General features: G+C 38.9%; 1 protein-coding gene across 1 annotated transcript; it reads left to right on the top strand.

The window, feature by feature from the left end:
• The first annotated feature begins 264 nt into the window (after positions 1–264).
• Positions 265–24,854, top strand: CA12 (carbonic anhydrase 12). Its single transcript, XM_063412832.1, has 10 exons — positions 265–481; positions 3,163–3,183; positions 9,259–9,438; positions 11,958–12,100; positions 12,921–13,016; positions 15,051–15,114; positions 15,571–15,728; positions 16,558–16,684; positions 20,978–21,062; positions 21,746–24,854. The coding sequence occupies exons 1-10, from the start codon at positions 319–321 to the stop codon at positions 21,828–21,830; spliced, it is 1,122 nt and encodes a 373-aa protein (XP_063268902.1). The 5' UTR covers positions 265–318; the 3' UTR covers positions 21,831–24,854.

Genomic DNA, 24,854 nt, shown 5'->3' with positions numbered 1-24,854 from the left:
CTGCTGTGGTATGGCCCATAGGAGTACAGTTTTTTAAAGCATTTTTGTCTCTGCTAAATAATTTCTCAAGTTCCATGTTTAAATTCCCTCTCTAAGTGCTGGAGTCTGCCCTGTGAGGACCTCATTAAAACTGAGGTAAGTAAGGGTATGATCCGTTTTCAGAGGGTGTTGTGATATAAAGGCAGGTCTGATTACATCATTTGTTTGAGTCTCAGAAGCTTTATAAAAAGCAGTCCTAACTACAAGGTGAGAGAAAAGGGGAGAGGGAGGGCAGTCATTAGCAGAAGCTCTGTATATGTGCATTCTGCTATTTGCCACATGTCTACAAGGGAATTTCTTAAGTGCAAAGAAACCTGTGAACTGCTGGAATATTATAAGTCTTTCCTTGAGATGTCAGCCAAGAGCTTCAGTATAGTCACAGTCGCTACTGTGCTGATTTTCTTCCTAAAGATACAGCTCTCAATCCAAGCGCCGCTGAATGGTAAAGTCTTTCAGCTTTCTATTTTATTGTCTCTTTAGTCTTAGGGCACCTATTTATGCAGAAAATGGTGTCCTTTAATTATTACTATTCAATATCATGCTCAAAGTTGTATATTGTTGCACTCTGCTGTTGTTTGGAGTTAGTGTCCTTATTTCAATTTCTCAGATAGGTATTCTGACATATACAGGGAAGAGAAATTAGTCCTCTGATTAAGTAGGCATTACAGACTTCTTGCATGCTCAGTATACTTTGCTTAGTGATCTTTTTATTTCTCATGAAATGAAGCAGAGACTGACCCTGTCACAGTTAGTGGAAGCATCACATCTTTTCCTTTGCCTGTTTATTTTTAAACCCAAGAGAAAAAAAGCAACCCCTGTAAGGCATCCCATACACTAGACGTCATTCTCTTATATTGAAACAAGACTAGTTTCAGTTCAGGTTGGCACTCCTCACTCTCTTTTTAGGAGTCAGTGTTCATCTATTCAAGCTGATTATAATCAATTTTCATCTTTTTCAAACAACTTATAATCTACCCAATGTTATTATAGGATATGAGGGAATTGTAAAGTTTTGTGTGAGAGCATTTACTCAGTGTGTATATTCATGAGACAAAAATCCAGGAAGTTCAAACATAATAAAGAGCTTTTGGTTCATGCAGATCTCAGTCAGGACAAGCATTTTACCAGGTTTTTTGCATGAGCAGCAAAAGGTATGGAATTCAAACTTCTAAGGTCATCTTCTTATTTTGTGCATATGTCCTCTGAAAAATTCTATAGCAGAATTTCCCACCTGAAGGACAGAGGTTCCTAGAGCTTGATGCTTTCCAGAACAACAGAATAAATAAAGCTTGATGCTTTACAGGTGCTTTCTGTGACCATACAGAAGGTTTGGAATTGAAAGGATGTGTTGAAAAGATCCTGAAGGGATCTATGTTCATTCAGAATAAATCAAGAAGGTTCTGCCATCTGATCATTGATTCATCTCCTGATCCAAGATGAAACGAGTACCTCATAAATGTACCTCAGCCCTACCTGTGGCAGTTCTTTGGCTGTGCTCACCATAAAGTCATAATGGTAGTGAACTGCAGAGCATCAAAATGCTCACAGGTTAAGGAATATTTCACTTGGCAAAAGACTTGAACCTTTCACTTACTTTTGTGTCAAGTGGCATAACTGACCAAAATATTGTAAATATGTAAAAGTGATTGTAACAGTGACTGTCTTAAGGTTGCTGTAGATGACAAAAATCATAGTTTTGACACATACACATTTTAGTGGTCAATAGGAGCATGAACACAGTAGCTATTTAGTTAAGCCAGTATTTCTTCAAACTCTGCTCAAATCAGGGTATTTCTAAAACCTACTGCCAGTCATTTTTATCTTTATGCAAGTTTTGTCTACAGAATGACCAAAGGACACAAGCAACCCCCCCCAAAATCCAGTAAGAAATAATCCCCTGCAGAGAGAAGGCAAGAGGAGAATAAGGTTTCTCACCCTGAAATCTGAAACATGAATTCTTCTATGAGAGGAACATGAGGACTTGAGCCAGGATGATTAAGCAGACCTTGTTTTGAAACTTCCAGTTTAAAAGAATGAGGCACACTGGTGCAAACAAACTGAAAGCAGAGAGTTTCACGTTCCCAGCACATACCAGTACAAAAGAGCTAAGTACAGTTGGTTTGCACATCCCTACAAATTAATCCAAACATTTCAATACAACATTCTTAGGGAAGAGCTGCATGTGTGACCACACATCAGAGCACAAGAAATGCTGCCACGAACCATGTATTGAGCAGACAAGTGCATGTAATGATAAATATTTGCTCGCATGCATACAGACACACAGGCACAGTGAGAGTTTGCAGGATTTGTATTCCAGGACTGTTTTCTAAGCAGAAATAAAATTAAATTTGCAGAGAGTAAAGATCAGCATGAGCTTGATAATCCAAACTGTTCGGGTCTGTTAAGATGAGCACTTCTAATTATGTAGCAAGCTGAGGGATTTTAAGTAGGTTTCAGGTCCAGGAAGAAATTATTAAAAAGAGCATTTAATAGGTCAAGAAATTTCCAAAAACATGCAGAAATACTGTCCAATTTCAGTCCCTTAAGCAGGGGATGAGTATTGATCATTTGAACACTCACTCACCCTCCCTGGGATTCTCTGAGTTATATGGGTTCATGTGTCATACTCCCTTTTATCAAAGTCCATCTATTCATTTTTGTCCATCACTTCTCAGTGTAGCAACTGGCAATCCACTGATGTTTGTCAAACTTCTCAACAAGGCATAGGAGTGCTCACTGTAGTTACTTTCCACTTATATTCCTTAGCTTCTTAACCAAAGAAAAATCCCAGGGGTATACCTACAGACAAAGTCTGTAGATATTACAATTTTAAAAAAATAAAGTGCTGAAAGCAGTCTTGCCCCAAGATTTAAGTGACCACAAGAAATTCATTCCTATGGAGAGGATCACAGGGATAATTACAGTTACAATTTGAGTGAGAAAGGTTCATAGTGTCAAAAAGTTTGAAAGAATCTATGTTTTGCTATGTTTTGCTCAACAGCTGGGACTAGAAAGATAAAAGTGTTGCAACATTCGATACATAGGTTTAAGTAGCAATTTGTTTCTTTACAGAGTAAGAATGATTTCAAATACACTAATATATCCTTTGTCTTTAAACAGGGTCCAAATGGTCTTATATTGGTAAGTACTAATTCATACATACAAGTAATGGCTGTCTTCTGTACTTTAAGGACAACCTGCCAAATGTATTCTGATGAGTACTTACTGGGATCACAATCCTTATCCAGGTGTGAATCTGGTAAATTTTCTTGAAATCTGTTATTCATCCATCAGGTTTTATATCTAGGAGACTGAGAATCAGTTACTGAGTTCTAAATTTCCTTGTGGAATGACAGGAATTTGAGCAGACTAAAGCTGGCCCTACAGCTGCAGAGGGTCTCCAAAGCCCTCTGTTTCCTCAGCAGTCACAGGCCAACAGCACAGTCCAGCCTAGTTCTGCAGAGAAAATTCTCTCCCTACCCACACGAGTCTTCTTTTTCAAGTAGAATCAGAGTTCAGCAAGTCACCTGTATTCTGTTAGTGGAAACTCAGGTCCCTGAAGATCCCAGCAGTGACAAAGCTGAATAAATCATCTTTAGGAAAGCAGTGTTAATTTGTAACTAATCCTTTTATTCATCTACTAACTCAGAAGGACATCAGAAGGCTGATCAGGAAAAGAATAATCTAGCACTTTTCTTTTAACTGATCAAATCCTTCAGCCAGGTATTTCCTCATCCAGAGTAGCATTTTACATTCCAAATACCCACACAGAAGTAGGCAGTATGGAGAATCTCAGAAAAAAAAAGCTTGTTCTTAAGCTTTTGGTGCTGCTGCAAGACAACACAAAGAACCTCTGAGACTGAACTTGCTGCTAGGAACTTTTCCCTTTAGCTGTGCTCCAGTTTACCTGACTCACAAAAGGAGAACTGTCAGCTGCTTGTCTGTCTGCCAGTGTCCATACATAGACCTCACTTTCTCAGTAGTGAAAAAGCTTGGCACAGCTTTAATAAAACCCTGGGTCTTCCACTTTAATAGCAGCCATCAGATAAATCTAACCCTGCTGGATAGTAAGGAAAACAAGACATTTTTACTACCATGAAAGCAGAAGTTTTGCCCTCCTTCCTAGGGTAATCCTTGTTTAAAATAGTTACTTCTCCCTTCCTAGTAACTTGGGTATTAGTGTTGATTTCAAATTGTGTTATTCTCAGTGCCCAACTTCATTAATTCCTGTTAACCTCTTCCATACTGCAGTCTGATTTCTACATTCTAAATGTATGGAGGATAGAGAGAAGGTTCACAAAACAAAGTATCTTTTTCCTGCAACTACTGATTTCAAAACATACCTAGAAAACATATAAAAGCAAATATATGAAAGCAACTTCAAAAAACTGAAGTGGCAACTGAACTTGTAGAGAATAGTACAGAAAAGCAGAGGTAGAGCATTGATCCCCACAGAGAAAAACACCTATTAGAGAGACTGTGCTAAGCCAGGAAAGAGCACCTCCACACTCTTCTACTGATCCTGGTTCCTTATGGCATCCTAAATCTGTTTACCTTTGCCCCTGAAACACTTTGCAGTGCCTCTCACTAAAATTAAGTCAATAGGAATGGAAAGGAAATTAAGCCAATATAACCACAGTGCAGACTGATATCAAGATAAGGGCCAAGGTACAAGATTAAGGGTGGAGGAGAAATCTGAGTGCTCATTGTCAGAGAGTTCTATTTGATGAGTATTTTACATATTTTACAATATGTAAAACTGAATGCTGATGCAGTGTTAGTACCTCAGGCCATGGTGGCAAAGCAAGATGACACCACATGTGATCAGGCCTTATCTGTTCAGCACATGCTTTCTGAAGAAATGTGAATTTCCCTTGTTTGTAATCAAAACTACTGAATCAGATACATCAAATATAAAGGCCAAACCTCTCCTCTGTTTGCTTCTTCCTTAGCCAAACTGCAGCAGTGCTATTTGTTTTTCCTGTTTTCACTACCTTTGTACATAGCCTGAGAAAAAGTGCCTGGAATAAACACCACAGAGCAATGAGGCCTGAGCCCTCCACCCTCCATGACACTGGTGACAATTTGCTTTGTATTCTCTGAAGGGCGGCTCTACCTTCTGTAAGATGGACAAAGTAGATTGAGTGTATCATAAGGAAAGTGTTTTCAATTAAAGAACTAAAAGAGTGGTTCCAATGCCCCACAGCTCGAGACAGCACGAGCAGGCAGCTTTTGGTGATGCTGCTGTGTGGCTGTGAGGTGCAGGCTGAAGTCTTCTGCCCCAGAAAAAAACTGGTATAAGTGGATGTTAGGCTTCAATTCTTTGGATTCTGGCTCTGTTTCTGCAGTGTAAGTGGGCTGGAATGAAATCAGAACCAGAATGATCCCTCCAGAGTGGTCAAGCAGTTACAATGCAAAAACTAGCTTTGCAGATAAGTTTAAGGTAATAGAGCTAACAGAAATGTTAACATGCTTTAGCAGTAGTAGTGCAAACGGGATTATTAATGTACTTTAGTATGTGAAGAGAACTTCATGCTGCAATGCAGACACAAGAACTGTTGGTAACAGACATCTGGCTAATTGTACTTGAAAACTCTTATTCTGCTGTTGCCAAATACTCCAATTCAGTGAGGTGCTGAGAACCTGTGCTAAGACCCTTCCACTTCCCTTTCAGAAATGCCAGCTTTAGTGAACACACTAGAATATGCCCCAGATTCCTCATACATACTTGAGTGCAATAACAGCTACAGCTACAGCCCTTGGCAATTCCTCTATCTCACAAGCTTCCCTCTGGACACATGTGTGGAAGATACACATATATTGGCTCTGTGTGCACAGAATGGTATTACTGAGCACTGAGCAAAATGGAAACCACATGGTCGTGTCACCATGGCAGGGAGCCCAGGCTCAGCCTCCATCACCACCTCAGCCCTGGGCAAACAGCAGCTTTACAGCCTCCAGCTGGCTGAAAACAGGGCAAAGTGCTTTGCCTGGCTGAAAAAATACCACAATACCACAGGCATTCCCTGTGTTACTGACTCAATGCATTTTACTACATTACTTTACTTCAGATCAAGAGAACTTGCACAGACTGTGAGAAGCTGGAGCAACATGAATATTAATTGGTCATGAGAGCAACAGTCTGCTGGTACCACTGGTGTCTCACAGGGCTGTTTTCTCCCTATTTTAAATGGTCCAATGTTTACATCCTGGGAGCAGACACCACTGTTCATGAAGGAATATCTGTACTGCATTGCCCAGCATCACCAGTGCTGTGGGGCTGGCTGGAAAGCACAAAACTGTCAAAGGAGATGGTATGATGGACACGTGCAGCCTCAGTGCTGAGGCTACTTTGCTCAGCTCATTGAGCATTGGGCAGCAAGACACTCCAGAGAATTATTAGTGCTTTATTTACAGACATCTTTTATGAAAAAGCTGTGAGGACACAGTCAGGCTCAGGGCTATTTTCAGTGTGGTGAGGGAACATGGTCCTGCAAACTTGTGTCAAGCAAAGCAGTCCACGAGCTGGATTTGAGCAGCACTCCTTAGGGCAGGGAGTGTTCTTAGCAGCACTGGGAGCAGTAGTAGCAGGAACTCCTACTTCCACTGTCACCAGCAGCTCCCTACCTTAAAATGCTCACCCCAACAGCTGGATTATAGTGTTGAGGGGGTAGAACAGGCCCATGGCATGCGTACTCTGCTGACACAGGCTATGTGGGATCCTCATAGCAGCAAACACTTCTGAAATGCCTGGGTCACAAATGTGTTACACATAAAGGAAATTAACTTTGAAGATAATTTTGCAATACTTCTTATGTTAATATCTTCTGGGACTTGTAGCACAGGCCAATCTTACATGCACGTGCTGTTCTTTACTGAGTAGTGATCAGACAAAGCCTTTGTAAACACAATGTAACTTCCACTGAATTTATCTGAGTGTACTGGCATAGAAAAAGGAAAATCTGGTTCACAATCAATCATTCATTTTCAGCAGACCTAGCTGAGAAATGCCTTCCAGCTGTGTGGCTTATCTACCTTGGAAATTTCAATTTCACATGCAAAACTAAGCTGCAGTGAGCTCACCTTTTTGAGACAGGAGTTTTGGGGCACTGAAAGTAGAAAGACTACGTAACAAAAGACAGAATTTCTATAAAAACTGGGTTTGTAGCAAAAAAGAAGTCTTGTTTAGTTCTGTTGGATTTTTTTAATTGAGAAGGAATGAGAAACAAGCAAAACATTCTGTAGCTTAAAGGCTTGTGAGTGGAGTTGCAGATTTATGTCAAGAAAAGAATAACTGCTAGCAAAGGTCAAGGTAGATAAAGACTGTGACAATTGCATCATTTTATAAAAAAGACAGAAGTTTTCCTTCTGAACTGGCAATGTAGGTGTGAAGTTCCCCAATATTCTGTTTCCAACTCTTCCAGACATTCAAGTCATCCAGACATAGTACTGAAAAAATGATTGGTATTTCATGACTCCCTGGCTGGGACTAGACTTCTATTTTATATCCCAATCACCAATTTAATTATCATGTCTCCAAAGCTATGTTTGTAATATATCAAAATCTTCTTGAAAACTCACTACCTTATCAAAACTTTTAAAATTATTGAAGTCTTTTTACAATAAAGGCTTCTCACCAATTTTCTGACATTGCTGTAATCTTAGGTCCTTGTAAAGTGTTAAATTTCAGTGTCATTGCATGACATGTCATTCATGTTTTGCATGGCAAGTTTGAACCTAAGAAACTGTCATTTCTTGATATATCCTAATGCATATTTTCCTGGGAAACATTCTTCAGTATGTGTTCCACAGTATGGAACTTATGCTCTTCTGGATGTATTTATTTGCCAAGAACAGGTAGAGGAGAGGCTTCTATAATGTCAGCATAACATTTATCAGGGTTTTAAAAGAATTTCAGCAACTTTAAGGTAATATCACAAAGGTGTAAGAAGAAAGAAATTTATGTGATGGTCAGTGAACTGGAGTCAAAAATTTAAATCACAGAAACAGTAAAGCCTATTTATACTGAAAAGCACTGATTGAGTCTGAGTATCCACACTACAATGTTACCTGCTAATCTTGAATAATTTGAAACAACTTTATGTCTTTAAGCACCAGAATTGATCTTGTTGATTCTGTCACATGCTCGATGTTTACGTCAGATTCACCCCCCCTATCCATTTACTTGGCAACTGCCTTTCATGTAAATAAAGTGAACTGCCATTAACCACCTGTTAATCTCCTTCAGAAAAATCTGAACTTGCTTTGCCACTGACGACCTGACCTTCACAGAAGTCACTGGGATTATTATAGTTTTGGAAAAGAAGCCTTTTAATCAAAGATCCAAGGGACTGGATCTACATAGTTTAAGAAAAGTGAGAAACTATTTCCTCTATATTATAAGTTCTTCAATGAGGAACAAAAGTATGGGAACAGCAGGCTCACAGTGAAAAGCAAGATGCCAAGGAGAATAATTATCTATTGGGCACTAATGAAGTATCTTTTATCTGCAATGCTTAAAGGAAGAGTAGAGGTTTATTCCCTTCTGACAGAAATGGCCTCATGGAAGTAGAAATTGATCCAGGCAAGCCCAGAGTCCTTTGTTGTACAGATCAGGTTGGGTGATCCCTAAGGACCTTCTTGCCTTGGAAAGAATCATGGTGAATGTTCAGAGACAAGCAGAAATACAAATTGCAAGTACCTCTTCTGGTACTTAAATACAGATCATCTCATCATATGGTTTGCAAACAGCTGCTAACTGCTAATGTGTAATCAAAGACACAATTAAAATTCTCTTGCTATTATCTATTCTTTGCAAATCTTACCTCAGGGAAAAGACTGTAATGAAGAAAAGATTCACCAGTGTTTGAGCAAATGATTGTATGTCAAACTACCATAACACCTTCCATTTTTGCAAGTGATTTTTTCAGTGTGGGTTATGCAGTCCTGGTAAGATAGATTGTACTACAGACATTTTGTACAGTAAGGAAAAGTCTGAGGGTCTGATGTAATCAGACCTGCCTCAGGTCACAAAACCCTCAGAAAAATGACCATATCCTTCATTACCTCTGTTTTAATGAGGTCCTTTAAAAAAAAAGTCTTAAAAATTCAGAAAAGGCTTCTTTTCCCAATTTTGTGTGAAGACTGACACAGGAGAATTTCTACATTAATTGCATAGTAAAGATCTGACAAATGTGTCTTTCTTAATTCACACAGGTCCTGATGGAGAGGAGGCCTGGCCAAGGAAATACCCATTTTGTGGAGGAGTATTCCAATCACCAATTGATTTCCACAAAGATATTCTCCAGTATGATTCTAATCTCTTGCCTTTAGAATTCATAGGCTATAATGTACCCTCCACTGACCAGTTTACATTGATCAATAATGGCCATTCAGGTAAGGAAGCTCACGGATAGCAAGGAATGGTAAAAAAAATAGTTGAAGGAACTCAGTGATTTTTTACTTCATGGGTGGACTGCTTTGATTATTAGATGAAATTGAGCTGCTAATAAGATAAGAAAGCCTTCACATCATATCTACAACTACAGAACAGGCTAGAGAAACCTGGAAATGTACTAAGTACAAATGGATCCCCATTTTAAATAAAATTTTAAATTTTAAATAAAGAAATTGAAAATAAACTCTAGGCATATCAGAATTAATGCCCAAGGTTTTCTTATTACTCTGGTTGTGGTGTGCCAAAACAGAATCAGAGTTTGTGATTCTGCTAAAAAGAGTTTAACTGATAACATATGAGCAATGGATCTCTTCAATTCCTTAAAGCAGCTCAACTGAATTATGTGGGGACGTGGGGAAGAGGAAAAAAAATGCAGGAGCATCATTCTGTTTTTGACTTGAGATAGAAACCTCTTTAATGTAAGGTAAGACAGACAGTGATAGGTAAGAAGACAAATAATTAGGAATAGTGTACAAACAGGCCGTCCCCAAAGTAGCACTAAATGAGTGTTGGTACAGTAAAGGCAGAGATGATGCTGTCTCATAAAGTCACCTATAATGACACAATACACAATACCAGTGAGTCAGCACCAGCATTTTTCATTTCCTTCCTAAAACACTTGAAGACATAGGAATAAGAACAGTTATAAAACCCTCCTTCTTTGTACCCTCCTTCATTGCCTAAGTATCAAAATAACCTGCATTATAAAATGGCCTCTGCACTCACATGCTTGGTCATGAGTTGACCAACATGCAAAAATCTTTTTTATCATTCCTTCAGTGAAGTTGACCTGCTCAACTGAACATCATAAGCTATTCTTCAGTAAGGGCCAACCTCTTGGGACAGATTCCTGGTTTTTCTCTTGATCACTTTCTCCTTTAAAACCAGGTTGCTTTAGACTATGAATGGCTGAAACACCCTTTCCTTGTGAGCCTTCTTTTCCTAAAGTCCTTCTTGGTCCTGAGTGAACGACTGGACTGTCACAGTTGAATGCACCAGGCTGATGTGACAGGCAATAGGAAGTATTGTCATTGTGTACTTTAGGAGTGCCAGTGTGCAGAAGGAGCCAAAAGAACAGCACTGTTCCTCCCAAAACAGTCACACAGGTGAAAGCAAATTCCTTGGAGAACATAAGTCACTACCACTGTCAGATCTCACCCCTAAAATATGAAGTTTTATTATTTCCTAAAGAAAGCCGAGACAAAAATATAACCATCTCAAGAAAATGGGAATTCATTTCCAAGGTCAGTGCCCTCCTAGAGAACAGTAGAGATGCACCCTACACTAGAAACCTCACTTAGATACAAATTAATTTACCTCTGAGCAACAGAAAATTAACCTCTGTTGGACTGATCATTATACCATCTGCTGCCACCTTCTCTTTCAGCTATAGGAAACCAGTAGAATGCTTAGTATTGTGCTGTCAAGTCATTTCTATATATAATTGATGTTCTTCACCAGCCAGTTCATCCAGACACAATTACCTACTTCAGCTAGACAGAAAACAGTAGAGCTCAAAAAACCCTCTTCAGTAGGAGCCTAAAAATACATAGTGTCACAGCTGTTACTTCACTATGGTTTTGAGCCTTGTTTCCCCTGAAAAACATGTCAGGATAGTCCAGAAACAAGCTGTATTCATTCTAGAAAATAATACAGATAAATTGCAAAGAAATTGATCTGTTCTTGAGCCTTTGCTTTTTCATAAAAGGAGCCTTTTATGAAGTACCATATGCTCCAAGTGAACAACTGAGACTTTTCTGCTTGGTTGAGAATTGCTACTGTAATTTCTACGCCAAAAGAACCCCAACAAGCCAGGCTGCCTTTCCCCTGAGAGAGCCTTAGTGAGCAGAAGGGAGGGTCATGCACACAAAGGTCTCCCTCCAGCCAGTCAAGAGAGGAAACACTCATTCTTAAGGCCTGGCATTTTCCTGCTGCTCAACATCAGTCTTCTGGATTTTGGGAGCAGCAAGGAAAAGGGGGAGTTTATTTGGTTTTGTCATGTTCTCTTAAAAGAAGATTAAGAGGCAGCAAAGTTCAATATAACAGGAGATATAGAAATTACCACGAGAAATGTTAATTTATTAGGCCATTTTCAACCATTATAAGAGGACTGAAAGAAGGTACATGAGCCTAAATTTTGCTTTGACATATCTCTGAGATAAATTCGCATTCTTCAGAGAGAAGAAAGATTCCCACTAGCAACAATTGCCATATTCAAATCATGTATTTAGGAAAATAGAAGTGTGTATGTTCTAAATGTTCTAAATCCTGATCTACCAAGACAGGCTTAAAGACAACAAAAGTGTTTATCTCCATCCAGAGACTGAGATGGATTTGAGTTAAGAATCTTCTTTTTTCATGCTCCATATATAATATTCTTGGACATGGTATTTTTATTTGCCGTGTTCTTGAGATCTGTGGTATCATTTGTTCCTATCTGGTTTTGGTGTGCTTACAGTGAAAATGTATCTGTCACCTGCTATGTCCATCAGAAACCTCCCGTTTGAATACACTGCATCTCAGCTTCACCTGCACTGGGGAAACCGAAACAAGTCCGAAGGCTCTGAGCATACCATCAGTGGGAAGCATTTTGCAGCAGAGGTAAGGCAGGCCAGAGCAGATGAGGCAAAGAAGCAAAGAAGGTTGGGTAGGTCCCATGGTTTCAAAGTGGGATCTGTCTTTTCAGTAAATGACTGTAAAAGGCTGTGAGATTCTAAGGTTCTTGACATAAGCCAACTATTTATGATCTGGGGATATACTAAAAAAATGGTTGTGCATCACAAAAAAAGATGGATTTGGATATGCTTAGTCAGGGAGCTGGAATTTAGATTCTAAACTCAGAACGGGCACCAGGTCACTTGAGGTAACTTTTAGCTGCATGACACAGCTTTACTCACCTTCTTCTATACAGTGATGAACGGTTTATCTTTTCTAATTTCTAAATTATGGATTTGGGAATAGATTTTGATAAGCAGTATCAATCAGATATTCACCTCAAAATTATTTTTTAAAATTTAGAATAATTTGCTTGCGTAACAGCACTTTAGAAATCCATTTCTTCTCTAGCTATATTTAACACTGGGGTTTGCATCCCAAATATTGGAGTGCTAAGGTGTTATTTTTTCAGAAAAATTTACTAGTACTCCAGCCAAGATGTCTTGAAGCTGAAGTCATGAATCCTCTTTCTCCCCTCATTATGGGGGGATGTGTGGGCTGTGTTTAACTCAGCTGCAGCAGGGCTGCAAGTCCCAGGACCTTCTGGCTTTCTCTAAAAAGATATCTTAGTGCTGCACCCAGAAATCACTAAAGACCCTCCTGCATTGTCTTACCCTGAGTTAGCTGCACTGTCCTTTTTAACTGTGAAGCATAAACGTGAGCATGACCCAGATGTTATTGTAACAAAGTATCTCCTCCTTTGTAGCTGCATATTGTACATTACAACTCTGAGAAATATGCAGATATAACAGCAGCAATGGACAAAGCAGACGGACTGGCTGTTTTAGCTGTTCTCCTCGAGGTAGGATGCAGAATCTTTTTCTTTTTCTGTTTGTTTAGAATATGCTTTCAGTCATTCAGTTATGAGAGACCTTTAATTTACAAAATTACGTACATCATTTAACAATACAGTGGCTGAATAAAAGTTCTTCCTTTCCTCTCAAAAAAAAAAAAAAAAAAAAAAAAAAAAAAAAAAAAAAAAAAAAAAGAAAAAAAGAAGCTAGATTCTAGCAGCACATACCAAACCAGGAGCAAATGTTACAAAAAGAGGAATTCTGAGTATTTCCTCATGACTTTCAGTGAATTAACCTCAGCTATGTTAAATTCATTTTTGCATTCATTTCCAAACTAATGACTAGTAGTGTTTATCAAATAAGAGGCAACAGTGAATTTCCAGCTCATTTACTCAAAGCTGTCTACTGTAGCATGAAACAGTTTGAACACATCAGAGAGGCACAGGCAGGCACAACCCTGCCTTTGACCACTGTATGTAATTAGGATTTAATCACAGTTTTCTCCCTGCTAACTTCCCAGATTCTTTGAATCACAGATTACAGAAAACGAGTACATTCAGTGACATTTTAAGATATCAGGACAGCTTTCCAATTTTCCTCTGCTAAGTTCCACATATGAAGATAATATTAATCTTAAAGAAAAAAAATTAGTAGCTTGTACATATAGAATTCTTTTTCTTGAGGATTAAAACTCCTCAATAAGATCACTGTAAAGGTAAGTTTTAAATGTGAGGATTTTCTGCAGCATAACAAACTGAAACTGCAAGTTTCCATGTTTCTATCAAAATGTAGAATGTTCATGTTAGCAAACAAAGCTCTCATTAATATTACCCAAGCTCACTTCCTAGCATGTCTAAGATTCTGACAGTAATTTTGTGTTAAATTTCAGTTCATTTGGAAGTCATAGCTGTGAACAGAGTCAGAGTATTGTATATTACGCTAGGGAATAATACTGGGATTCTGGTTATTTCTAAGCAGTGGTGTGACAGCTGCCGCTGATCTGAAGGTGCATAGATAAATTTGGCCATAACCAAGCCCAACTCAACTAGCCTAGCTCATTAAAGAGTAGAAGTAACCAAGTCCCCGGGTATGATAATGATAGGTTGGATTTGAACTCAAACAGGGGACCCCAGCCAATCCCATTCAATCCTCAATGCAGACTGGCCAGGGAGCTGGGTGGTGCTGAGACCTTGACCTGTCAGGTGTGTGAGTGCAGGAATTTTGAATCCTCTATAAAAGGGGGTGTCCATTAATAAATCCTGGCTGTTGTCGCATGACTTTCAGTGTGTTCTGTTGTGTACCTGTCTCAAAAACTGTGACCCCAATGTAACACAATGGTGTTTGAAAATCAAATTAGTGAACAATGGAGGTCTTGGAAGTCCTCTCAGACAGCTGGTGGCTGTTACAGTTAATGTAAGGACACCAGTTTACTATGTCTGGTTGTAAGAGGAGTCACTAAGCACCAGCTCTGAAGAATTCATTAAAAAGGCATTGGTTATTAGACTGAAAAGCTGCTGGTAGCAGTTGAAAAACATAGTCTTGTGTGATAGATGAGTTATAGCCTTTGCCAGATAATTGAGTTGTGGCCCTATGGTACTCAACAATGTCATTCTTTACCTCCCTGGACTGTGAGGAGCAGCAGATTAAAAATGTTTGTGGGTGGAAGTGTGGCTTTGACTGGAAACCAGGAGATGAACTGAGAAGCCAGGCAGCTGAGAACTTCTGCCTGCAATGCTCCCAAAGGAAAGGGCTTCTCTTCATTTGCACAGCACTCTGAGCAGGCAAGGGCAACAGGGTCAGTGCACACAAAATGTCTGCACTGCAGTTGTAAAGGCAGCAATACAACACAGCAGCTCTAACAGCCCTGGAACAGGAATATTATTATGGCTCTAAGAGGGAATGTTTTCAGTAATAAAATACTTATGCCATTCTAGTACATGAATATCTGGATGGTGGAGGCACTTGCCTTAGGACAGGCAAAAAGCACAGACCAATATTCAGACTGGTGATTTGCACAGCTGTTGATAATGTGATCATTGCAGATTGGACCCTTCAACCCATCCTATGAAAAGATCTTCAGGCACTTCTGGAATGTGAAATACAAGGGTGAGTGGCTAAGTCAAATTGAGAATGGCTGAGAGTATCAGATGTCACCCTGAGAGGGATTGAACCAGCTGAAGATACAGTCCAGAGATCCCAGGAAAATCTGTCACAAACTGTGAAAGGCTTCCAAATGCAGTGCATTCCTGGGAAGAGCCTATGGCTCTCATGCCCCATATGATTCTGACTGGGCCTTATTTCTTCCACATGGTGTTTTTTAGTTAATATGGCCACAGTTTATCCTAGAGGACTCTGATTTGATGTCTCAGATAAGATTTATGCATAGGAAACTTAAAAAGCTGTAGTCCTTATTAAACTGGGATCATCTCTACTAAAAGGTATTTTTCTTATCCTAGTGATATGACACTGAAAATATCCTACTTACTGAAAAGCAAATTAATTTCCCTGAGACACAACCTGTGTAGTCAGGATACAATATTTAACACAACCCCCCTTTTTTAGATCAGAAGGCCATGGTCCCTGGTTTCAATATTCAAGAACTGCTTCCTGAGAGACTGGATGAGTATTATCGCTATGAAGGATCCCTGACAACTCCTCCCTGCTACCCAAGCGTGCTCTGGACGGTTTTCCGACACCCCGTCACAATTTCTCAAGAGCAGGTAAGTTCCAACAGTACAGTATCAGCCTTAAAAAATCCCAGTCAAGTGAGATGAATTTTGATTTTCATTATGTACTTACTCCCTGCTCTAAGGCTTTCCAAGGGTTACCTGCAGATTATTGTTTGGTCTCCATGTCTGAACATTATTCACCGACTATTTTAGTGCTACTTTGATCCTGATGGACATGGGTGGGTTGGAAAGTTTCTAAAAGCTTGTGTTGTGCTATTTATCCATCATGAATTCCCTAACTTTTCTCCCAACTTACATTTTTTGTGCTCATCTAATTAACTTCTTTTGCTCATAGGTGGCCACTTACCTAGACTATAAACTCACAATCACTATCTTCTGATTTATCTCGTTATAGACACGAGGGAAAAGATTATCCAATCTCAGATGAAATTACTGCAAGCTCCTCATTTTGAAAATACATTCTCACCTTTGTCCTTTCTGTCAGACTATGTCTCTACCAAAATAAAGAGTTCTTTCAAAAAGTAGCCTTTAATACTGCTTAGGAGTTAGACTGTGCCAGGAAGAGCATGCTGGAAAAGTTTACCATGTTTCCTCCCATCCAGTTTTCCTGGCAGATAATCTGATAGTAAGCAGTGGTTTTGTCGGGATGTAAACAAAATACAGGTACGGACTTGGAGATAGCACACTGTTTACACATTATTTTGTATTTGGGTTAACAGGCCACATGAGACCTCATTATTACTTAATGTATACCCTGCCCTTTGACTACACCTGGTTTTTTTTCAAACACTCCCAGTGATGACACACTGGCACTGCTTCCTCTGTATTCTGGGAGCTGAACAGGTGCTTCCCTTTATAGTTACTGGCACTGGAAACAGCCATGTACTGCACAGAGAGTGATGACCCAGAACCCCTGGAAATGGTTGATAACTTCAGAAACGTTCAGGAATTCCATGAAAGACTGGTTTTTATCTCCTTCCATGAAGGTGAGTTGTATGAATGCTTCTGTGCAAAGAAATGGTGCACAGTGATCTGTGTAAACATGAAGAACTGGAATGGCAGTCCTGCTGCACTGTACCACTACAAAACCACAGCTGTCTCCTTGCCCTGCAGTTCACTTTGTTGTCTTTTCTTCTCATATTGCATTGGTGCATGGGCAACTGTACAAGAAGAAGGTATTCCCAGCGTAGCTAAGAATTTTTTTCCACAGTGGGAATCAGGCAAGCCTTGCAACCCTTCTGATCAAAGGCAGGTAGATAAAAGAAGGAAGACACGATTGGCCTTGTCATGCTTGGCAGAACAATTTGCTGTCACTCTAAATACTGAACAGCTCCACAGCTGAGCTGCTTGAGCCAGTGTAAGTGCTGAAGATGGCCTTGTCTCACCAGTGACATTTGCTGGTTCTCAGCAAGGTCAAGCTAGATCTTATGCAGAGCACACATTTAAAGGGAGTCACTATTTTGCCTATCAGGGACACTGTTTTGGGGAAATTACACAGAATCCAAAGAGGTCCTTGAGAAATTCAAACTTGGCAAATAAATATAATTCATAACACTGGATTGCATTCAGTGTTACAAATTAAAAAACCCAAAACAACAGCATTTTATGAGGATGAACTGATTCAAAAGCTTAACTCTGCAGTGTTACACAATGACAACACATAAGTTTGGTGGAGGGCTTTGCACAAAAGTCTACGTCTGTGGTGAGAAGGTGAGCTGTACCCCACAGAAAGGCCTTTGTTTGAGTACACTGTTTGTGCAAAATGTATTGTTCCAGCTTTAGTTGCCTTGCAAACAAATACTCTTAAGGATCTGTGAAGCTGGCATGTACAATCAAGGCAGATGAATCCAGGCAAGGCACTACACTATTTGAAACTGAGAGTAAAAGATTTCTAAAGGAAAAAGCAGACTTCACAAAAAAGATTAGCAAAGCAGTAAACTTTCGAATTAATAAAATGTGTTAGCAGATAACTGAAACTTTGCCTGCCCTTTTCTTCACTCTTTAGATGAAAGAACAGAAAACACAGGAGTGGTCTGTTTTGGACACTTTCACACAATAGAAACAATTCCCTGCAGGCACACTGCAGTAGCTGTTCTTGCCATTCCCCTCTACAGATAGACCCTTTCATAATATATCTCTTCTAATAGAAAGCTATAAAGGAGAAAAGTGAAAAAAACCCAGATCAGCAGAAGTAAATCCTGGGCAAAATACTTCTCTGAAATCAGAGATGATTTAGATTTGTCACCAAAAGTTGGCTGATCTCTTAAAATGAGAATTGCACTCATTGCTAGATTCTAAACATAATACCTAAGAAGATTACAAATTTACCAAGTTATCAACAGTTGTTAACATCTGTGATTAATATACAAACTGATACTAGTTGCACAAACAATATATTGAGCGAATGAAAAGATGGCTGAATAGTTAAAGAGGGAAAGAACTACAGTATGCCAGCCTTTTTTCTGGCCAGCCAGAAGAATGTCCCCTGTGGTATTCATATGCGACTACAAAGAGGTTAAAACTTTCTTCTCCAACCTCCTGGCTCAAACACTGGCTGCTGACTAGAGAGCTAGTTGGGTCCAGAGTGGCTGTTTTAATTAACCTCTTCAAATCTCTGCTCAAGGCAGATTGTATGCAATGATTTCAACCAGCAGAATTTGTAATACAGCTTCTGAGACTAAGGCTTCTTCTGCAGGTCTTAAATGCCTGCACAAACAATCTACTGTAGCAATGCCACTGCAGAAACGCTTCCTGAAGGACCAGAAGTTCCAGAGTGAGCAGCTCCCTTGTGATTACAACAGGTTCACCACAGAATCCTAGTGATTCAATTTTTACATTTTCTACCCTCATTCTCTGTTTATCAAAATTCACTACCTGGTGGGCTTGGCAAGGGTATGTTGTCAATTCCTAACCACAACTATAAAAGCCATTGATCTGCTGAGTCTGAGTGGTCAGTCGGAAATGAGAAATGCAGTTTTCCATCTGTTTCTTTAAGCTGACCTTTCAGCACCTGACTATATTCTCTCTATAAATCACACTCAATACTTACTAGTAGAAGGTAGAGAGTTACAACCCACGAACCCAGTAACTGAAAATCAGACACTATACTTGTCATCCAGGAATCTCCAAACGCTTCACAGAAATAGTGTAAGCATTATTATTTCCATTTATGGAGAAAATTTGACCCAGATGTGACTTTCTCAATATTATTGCTGTGATCCAGAGACAAACCAAATAACATTTGGCTCTCCCTCTGCTAAGCCACATTATTGTCTCCCATGCACAGAAGACACCAAACCATAAAAGCCTTTTCAATGTATCTTTAAAGCTGGCATGACTTAGCAGAGTTAAACTCTAGCAGTTATTGCCCATCCAGCTGTTCACACCCCAGAACTGGTCTCAATGGCTATGAAAGATATTGCTCAGTGCTACTTTAATAGAAATCCCATTGAGTCTAAGTACATTTAATTACAAAAGCTCATTGACTCTATCAGTGAACCATAGAAAAAATGTTCAACCCATTTCAAAAAGGGTATTCATTGCCCCTGTAATCTCACATTCCACTTACTGCAGTCACAAAAGCTCCCTCACAGGTGTAGCCCCTCACCTTAAAGGGCAAGAAAAGGAAAGGGAAAAAAAAAGAAAAAGAAGAAAAAAGGCTCCTGTCAAAGGCCAGTGAAGTACACCTGGGTGCTGCAAGGGCCGAGCCTGATGCAGTCAGCTGCACCTCAAATGGTTCAACAGAGCACACCTGTTAAAAGAACAGGAGAGGCCATGCACAGAGCCAAGGGCTGGGCCAGGCAATCACTGAAATTTGTAAAAGAAATCCTGTTGTGCACACCTAGGCCCCTATTAAGCAGGTTTTCAGAACAACTTTTCTGCCGTATCACTGACAAGCCTGAGAGCTGCCACCTTCACCTGAGCACAGACACAGGATGAGGCTGCAAACCTGTGTTTTATATCAAAATTGAAAATGACTGAGGCGTTCAGTCATCAACATTTTTGATTCCAGTAATGAGTAACTAAATTCATGCTCACGATTTATAAGAACCACATTTCAAAAAACCTCTAATCTTTAAGGATTACACAGCTAAACTCACATGTGTTTATAATACATTTTGTCTATCAGCAATTTATTCCAATAAAATCACCTTCACATGCATGCAGCTGGAATTTGCTACGATGTTCAAACCACCCACTGCCCACAAATTAAACAGGAACTCTGTCTAGTTTTGATTAGGGTACCATGCTGAAATACTGTCTAACTAAATTTTCTGAGAAGATCCTCTCATCAGACAGAAGGGCTCCCTACCTTTCCTCTACAAACTACAAGCTCGTTTTCTGCAGTTATCTCTTTGGTGTTATATTTTGGTGTCCATTTGACACACCTTTACTATAACAAAACTCACCCTTTGTAAAACAGTTCTTCTTCAATTCCATGGATTGCAAGCTTCTTCCACTCAGCTGGACTTCAAATTAATGTGTCAAATGTGGTTGAACTCCACATTTTACATTTGTGTTTTACCAACAGCCGATTTGATAGAAGAAAATATTTAGATGGAAACATGAAACCTGTCAGTTTGACTTTAAAAGAGCTCTGATGTTGCTTAGAGAGGAACAATCATTTGATAAAATATTAAAAAAAAAAATCAGAAAATACAGTTAAGAAGAGGGAGCGCACCTCCAGGATATTTGTGGAGGCCAAAATAAATAAAAATTACTTCCATTGCCAAAAATGTACATTAAGCTAACAAATATAGCATTATGATAATCCTTAAATCTTTATGCAAACAAGAGAGTACTCAGTTCTTCATATTAATATCATGAATTAATTATTGCCTCTTTAACGCCTTTAAGCAATGCTCTCAACAGCAAAGCATATCATTCTTCATCTGTCCCATTCAGTGATGTTCTCCTTGAGAAAACAAAAGGCATTGAATTTAACATCCTTGATTGCCTGGGTTTAATTCTTTGGGTTTGCTTATGATATCTGATTTATTACAGCATAAAAATCATACTCCTATGACCCTATGCCAGTGCCTCCACACTGGCATTGTGACTTCAGCACGTGTCTCATATCACAGCACTGTGAGCTGTGGGACTGGGAAATTCCAGAGAACATCTGTGCAAAATTACCCATTCATAGTCACAAAGTGGTGTGATCACACTGTAGAAAGGCTGCAGATGCAGAATGCAAATGTTATGACAGACCAGAGAATCGCCTTCTCCAGTCAAAGCAATAATATTAACAGTTGTGCATGTTTTCCCTCTTTTCCTAGGTTTTGTGGTTTCTGTTGTGATAGTGTGCATTCTTGGAGTTCTCATCATTCTTGCAGCAGCCTTCTGGCTACTCAAGAAGAAAAGGTAAGATCTCCATCTATCACATCACAAAAAAATTCAAATCATATTTTTCCTCTGACATAGAGAAGTGCTCACCTGTCCAAAATTTTGCAGATTTTTTATAGTGGTAAGGTTTGGTCTTTTATAATACATGATCTCTTCCTACAAAAACTCATTGGTTTTTATAACTGTAGACATTATTTCCCCTGTTTGATATCAGGCTCGGTCAATAACAGACCAAATTTTTCTATTTCTCAAATGCCATTTGTCCTTTTCTTGTTATTTTTGCTAGTACTGCTCCTCCTAATTGCTTTTTGGATCCTTTCATTTTCCTGGAACCGTCAGTCAAACAAGGAGAACGGAGTTTTAGGAAAACCTCTCCCAAAGGTTGCAACATTTTAGAGGACAAAAAATGTACTGCCAAAAGGTCATTAAGCCGCTTTTTGCCAAAGCCAAATCCTGGGGGAAAAAAACCCCAAAAAACCAAGATTATAGATTTTCCTTCCACCTGATTCCCTTTGCATTCAGTTTTGACCTTGTATACATCATGTGTTCTCCTGAAATATTTGAAACAATAAGCTACTGTGACATTTTCACCAGTACAGAGAAAAATAATCTCATACGTGCATAATGGACAACTTTAAGTAACCAACTGTGCTTTTCCTTAATCGGCATTACAATTATTTAATAAATTTGTTTTATTTTAGCTGCAAAATGGGAGGTGAAGACAACAGAGGAGTCATCTACAAACCAGGCATGTACAAGGAGGAAGAAGATATCTCCAAAATTTAATGCCCTACCCTGTCACAAAAGCCCCTTTTCATTCATGACACTGATGGTTTTTGGATTGGTGAAACACATCTCTTGTTCTTGGCTAATAATAACCCTCAAGAGAGTTCTAATAACACATACCAGCTAAAAGTTTTCTGTAGCCCTTTCTGTTTTCCAGAAAGACATGATCGGTGAATGTCCCTGAGCTGAATTCCTCATCACATTCTTTTCATGTCTGCTGCTTACTGAGTCTGGATGTTTTAACTGATTTTACAGTTAATCCTAAATTCCAGTTTTATGGTTTGTTTAGCACAGGTTTTCACACAAGTATTCAAACCTGAAGACATTCATAATGCTACAAACACTCCTTCCTGCTAAAACAAGATTGGTTTTAGCAGCATGAATAGAAACAAGATAAAGGGAAAACAGTATTTGACATCAGGATTTGAACTGTGTTGTTTGGCAGATACAGTTTTGAAAAGCACAGGATATGATGCCAGTGTATTCACGAATGGAATTGTAATATTAGAGGAAAAGTGTAAATGCAATGAAAGCCACATGGATTATTAATGGGGTTCAAGCTGAGGAACTCAGTGCTGAGAAAACACTACTGCTAGAGAAACAGCTCACTTTCCAGCTATTAAAGAACCTCACAAATCTGTTAAGGAAGTCAGCCCCTCACTATCACAGGAGTTAGAGAAGATTGTCTTATTATCCTGCTTTTATTTATAGTCTGTATATGAATGATGTGAAGATAATGTAGTTGCTGCTGCTTTTAAGCAGACTTGTCATTTAACCACAAAATCCTAACAGATTTTACAGTATAAATTACAGCTGCAATTACACAGTAGACTTTTTTTCTGATTTAGTTCTCTTACTAATCTAATTCCTAGAAAGAAATCTAAATTATCTTTTCAAACCTCATTAGCTAGATACTCAGAGTTTCATTATGCATTTTTGGAAGTGAGAAGAATAAATCTGGTTCCACTGCAGACAATGTGGAATGTCATTGACTTCAGGAAGAATAGGGTGTATCCAGCCTATTCCAATGCATACAGAATTCCTCTTCAATCTGACATCTACAGTGCAGATCTGAAATGCTTGTACTTCAGTATGCACACAGGATTATACCTGAAATAATTTCAGGTCTGAATGCTGCTAAACACTACTGGGGAAATTTCAATCTGAACTTTACACTTAGATCTCTTTTATATTCAATTGTAGCACCACGTCTGTAATTTTAAAGAAATAAACTCTTATGGTACGTGTTTTCTCCTTTCAATATGGCAGATTCAGACTGTTTCAGCACAGAGTGCTTTAGATTCTTCCTCTTCCATCCCCAAGAAAACTGTGTGATGTCAAAAGTAGGCTTTTGAGAGCAAGAAAAAATAATTTATTAATACTAACTGTACATGAAATTAAGGAGCACAATCTTACAACTGAGTACATTGTGTATGCCAGCAATTTTATCCCACATAAGCACAATAAAGATGATCTTGTTGAAATGTTTGAAATTACTTTAAAAGCAGCATTTGTGTGCTACAGGGAACATAACTTACTCTTTGAATAAAGGTGTTTAAAGACAAAATGACATAATTCTTTGGTTTCTCTTGTTTCTTCTAGAAAAGTAACATTTTACTGTGTATTTGAATCTTTACCTCAGTTGATTAGAAACATCCATTAATTACTCTGTTTTGCACGTAGCATCCTTGATACCTGTAAAAAGAAGCATAAAGACCTCAGCCAAGCACTACATGCTTACTGTTAGGAAAATGTCAGAGTATCAGCAAAAATATTAAACATATTACACCATTGGGCAGAAAATATCTGCTTCAGAATTGTTTCTTAAGCAAAACTGCAAACTGAAGAGGAATTCACACAAATAATTTTCCTGCTACTCCCACTTATAACACGCTCTAATTGCATAGAGGCCTTCTATAAAATCTATGCTGCCTTTCAAAATGCAAGCATATGGAAATTATTGTTTTTCTTTAATATTGTATTATCAGTTTGCACTGCCAGTGGTCCCTAAGCTGAAAGAATCAAAGCCCATATGTGTTCTGGTCTCTGCAACCACTGTCATTTAATAAACCTATTGAAGGATCACATTTTTTTAATAGTTTCCAGCCGATTTCTTTTGTCACTCTTACACACACAATATGTCCAAGAAAAACACCAGGCATGATCAGAAAGAAAGCTGTAGCTAACATGCTACCACAATTAATTAAACCAAGTTTAAAAAAAAAATCTCAATTCACTTATTTTTTAAATGGAATGACCCATTTCTCACATTCCAATAGCAGACATGAAGGCTAAATAACCTGGGCCAGTACAGTGGAAGAACAAGATGCCACAAGGCATGTAAAGCTCTCCTTCCATCTCCTGTGTGTGACAACACCCTCACAGCACGACTGTGTAATCTCAGAGTATTCACTTCCTGTCAGCAAATACAAATATCCTCACAGATGTGAAAAATGTGAAATGATTCATTCATGTTCTTATGGTTAATGAAAAATTGAAAACTATAAAAACTATATATATATGTGTGTGTTGTATGAAAGTATAAGTTTCAGGATACCTTGTAACATTTTGTTAAACCAAATTATGAAAAGGCAGGCACCACCCCAGAAGCTCACATTCAGAAATAGACAAAGGGTTTATGGAAAACCGGCAGTGTCCTCAATCCCTGGGAGGAGACCCATCAAGATAAGGCGGCAGGACCATCAACACCCTCACCGAGCATCGAGCATCATCATCCACATCTCAGACCATCCATCAGCCATGAGGATCTGTAGAAATTGGACATTAACATAACTGAGAGAAAGAACTCTTTTCAGCCTAGCTGGAGACACCATTGGATTTGAATAGCTAGCTGGGACACAAAGGGAAATATGAGGAAATATAGCCAAGGGCAGAATAAAATGTATAAAAAAAATAAGCCCCGAACTGGGCAAATTTGTGAACCTAGGGGGAGACAGCAAACAGCCAGGTTCTGTGTCTCAAGGTTCATCCTTGGCATTTTATCGGGAAAAAGACTGTCAAGTA

This window comes from Prinia subflava, chromosome 15 (assembly GCF_021018805.1).
Source record: "Prinia subflava isolate CZ2003 ecotype Zambia chromosome 15, Cam_Psub_1.2, whole genome shotgun sequence".
Taxonomy (NCBI): domain Eukaryota; kingdom Metazoa; phylum Chordata; class Aves; order Passeriformes; family Cisticolidae; genus Prinia; species Prinia subflava.
This window is presented reverse-complemented; position numbering and strand designations above follow the sequence as displayed.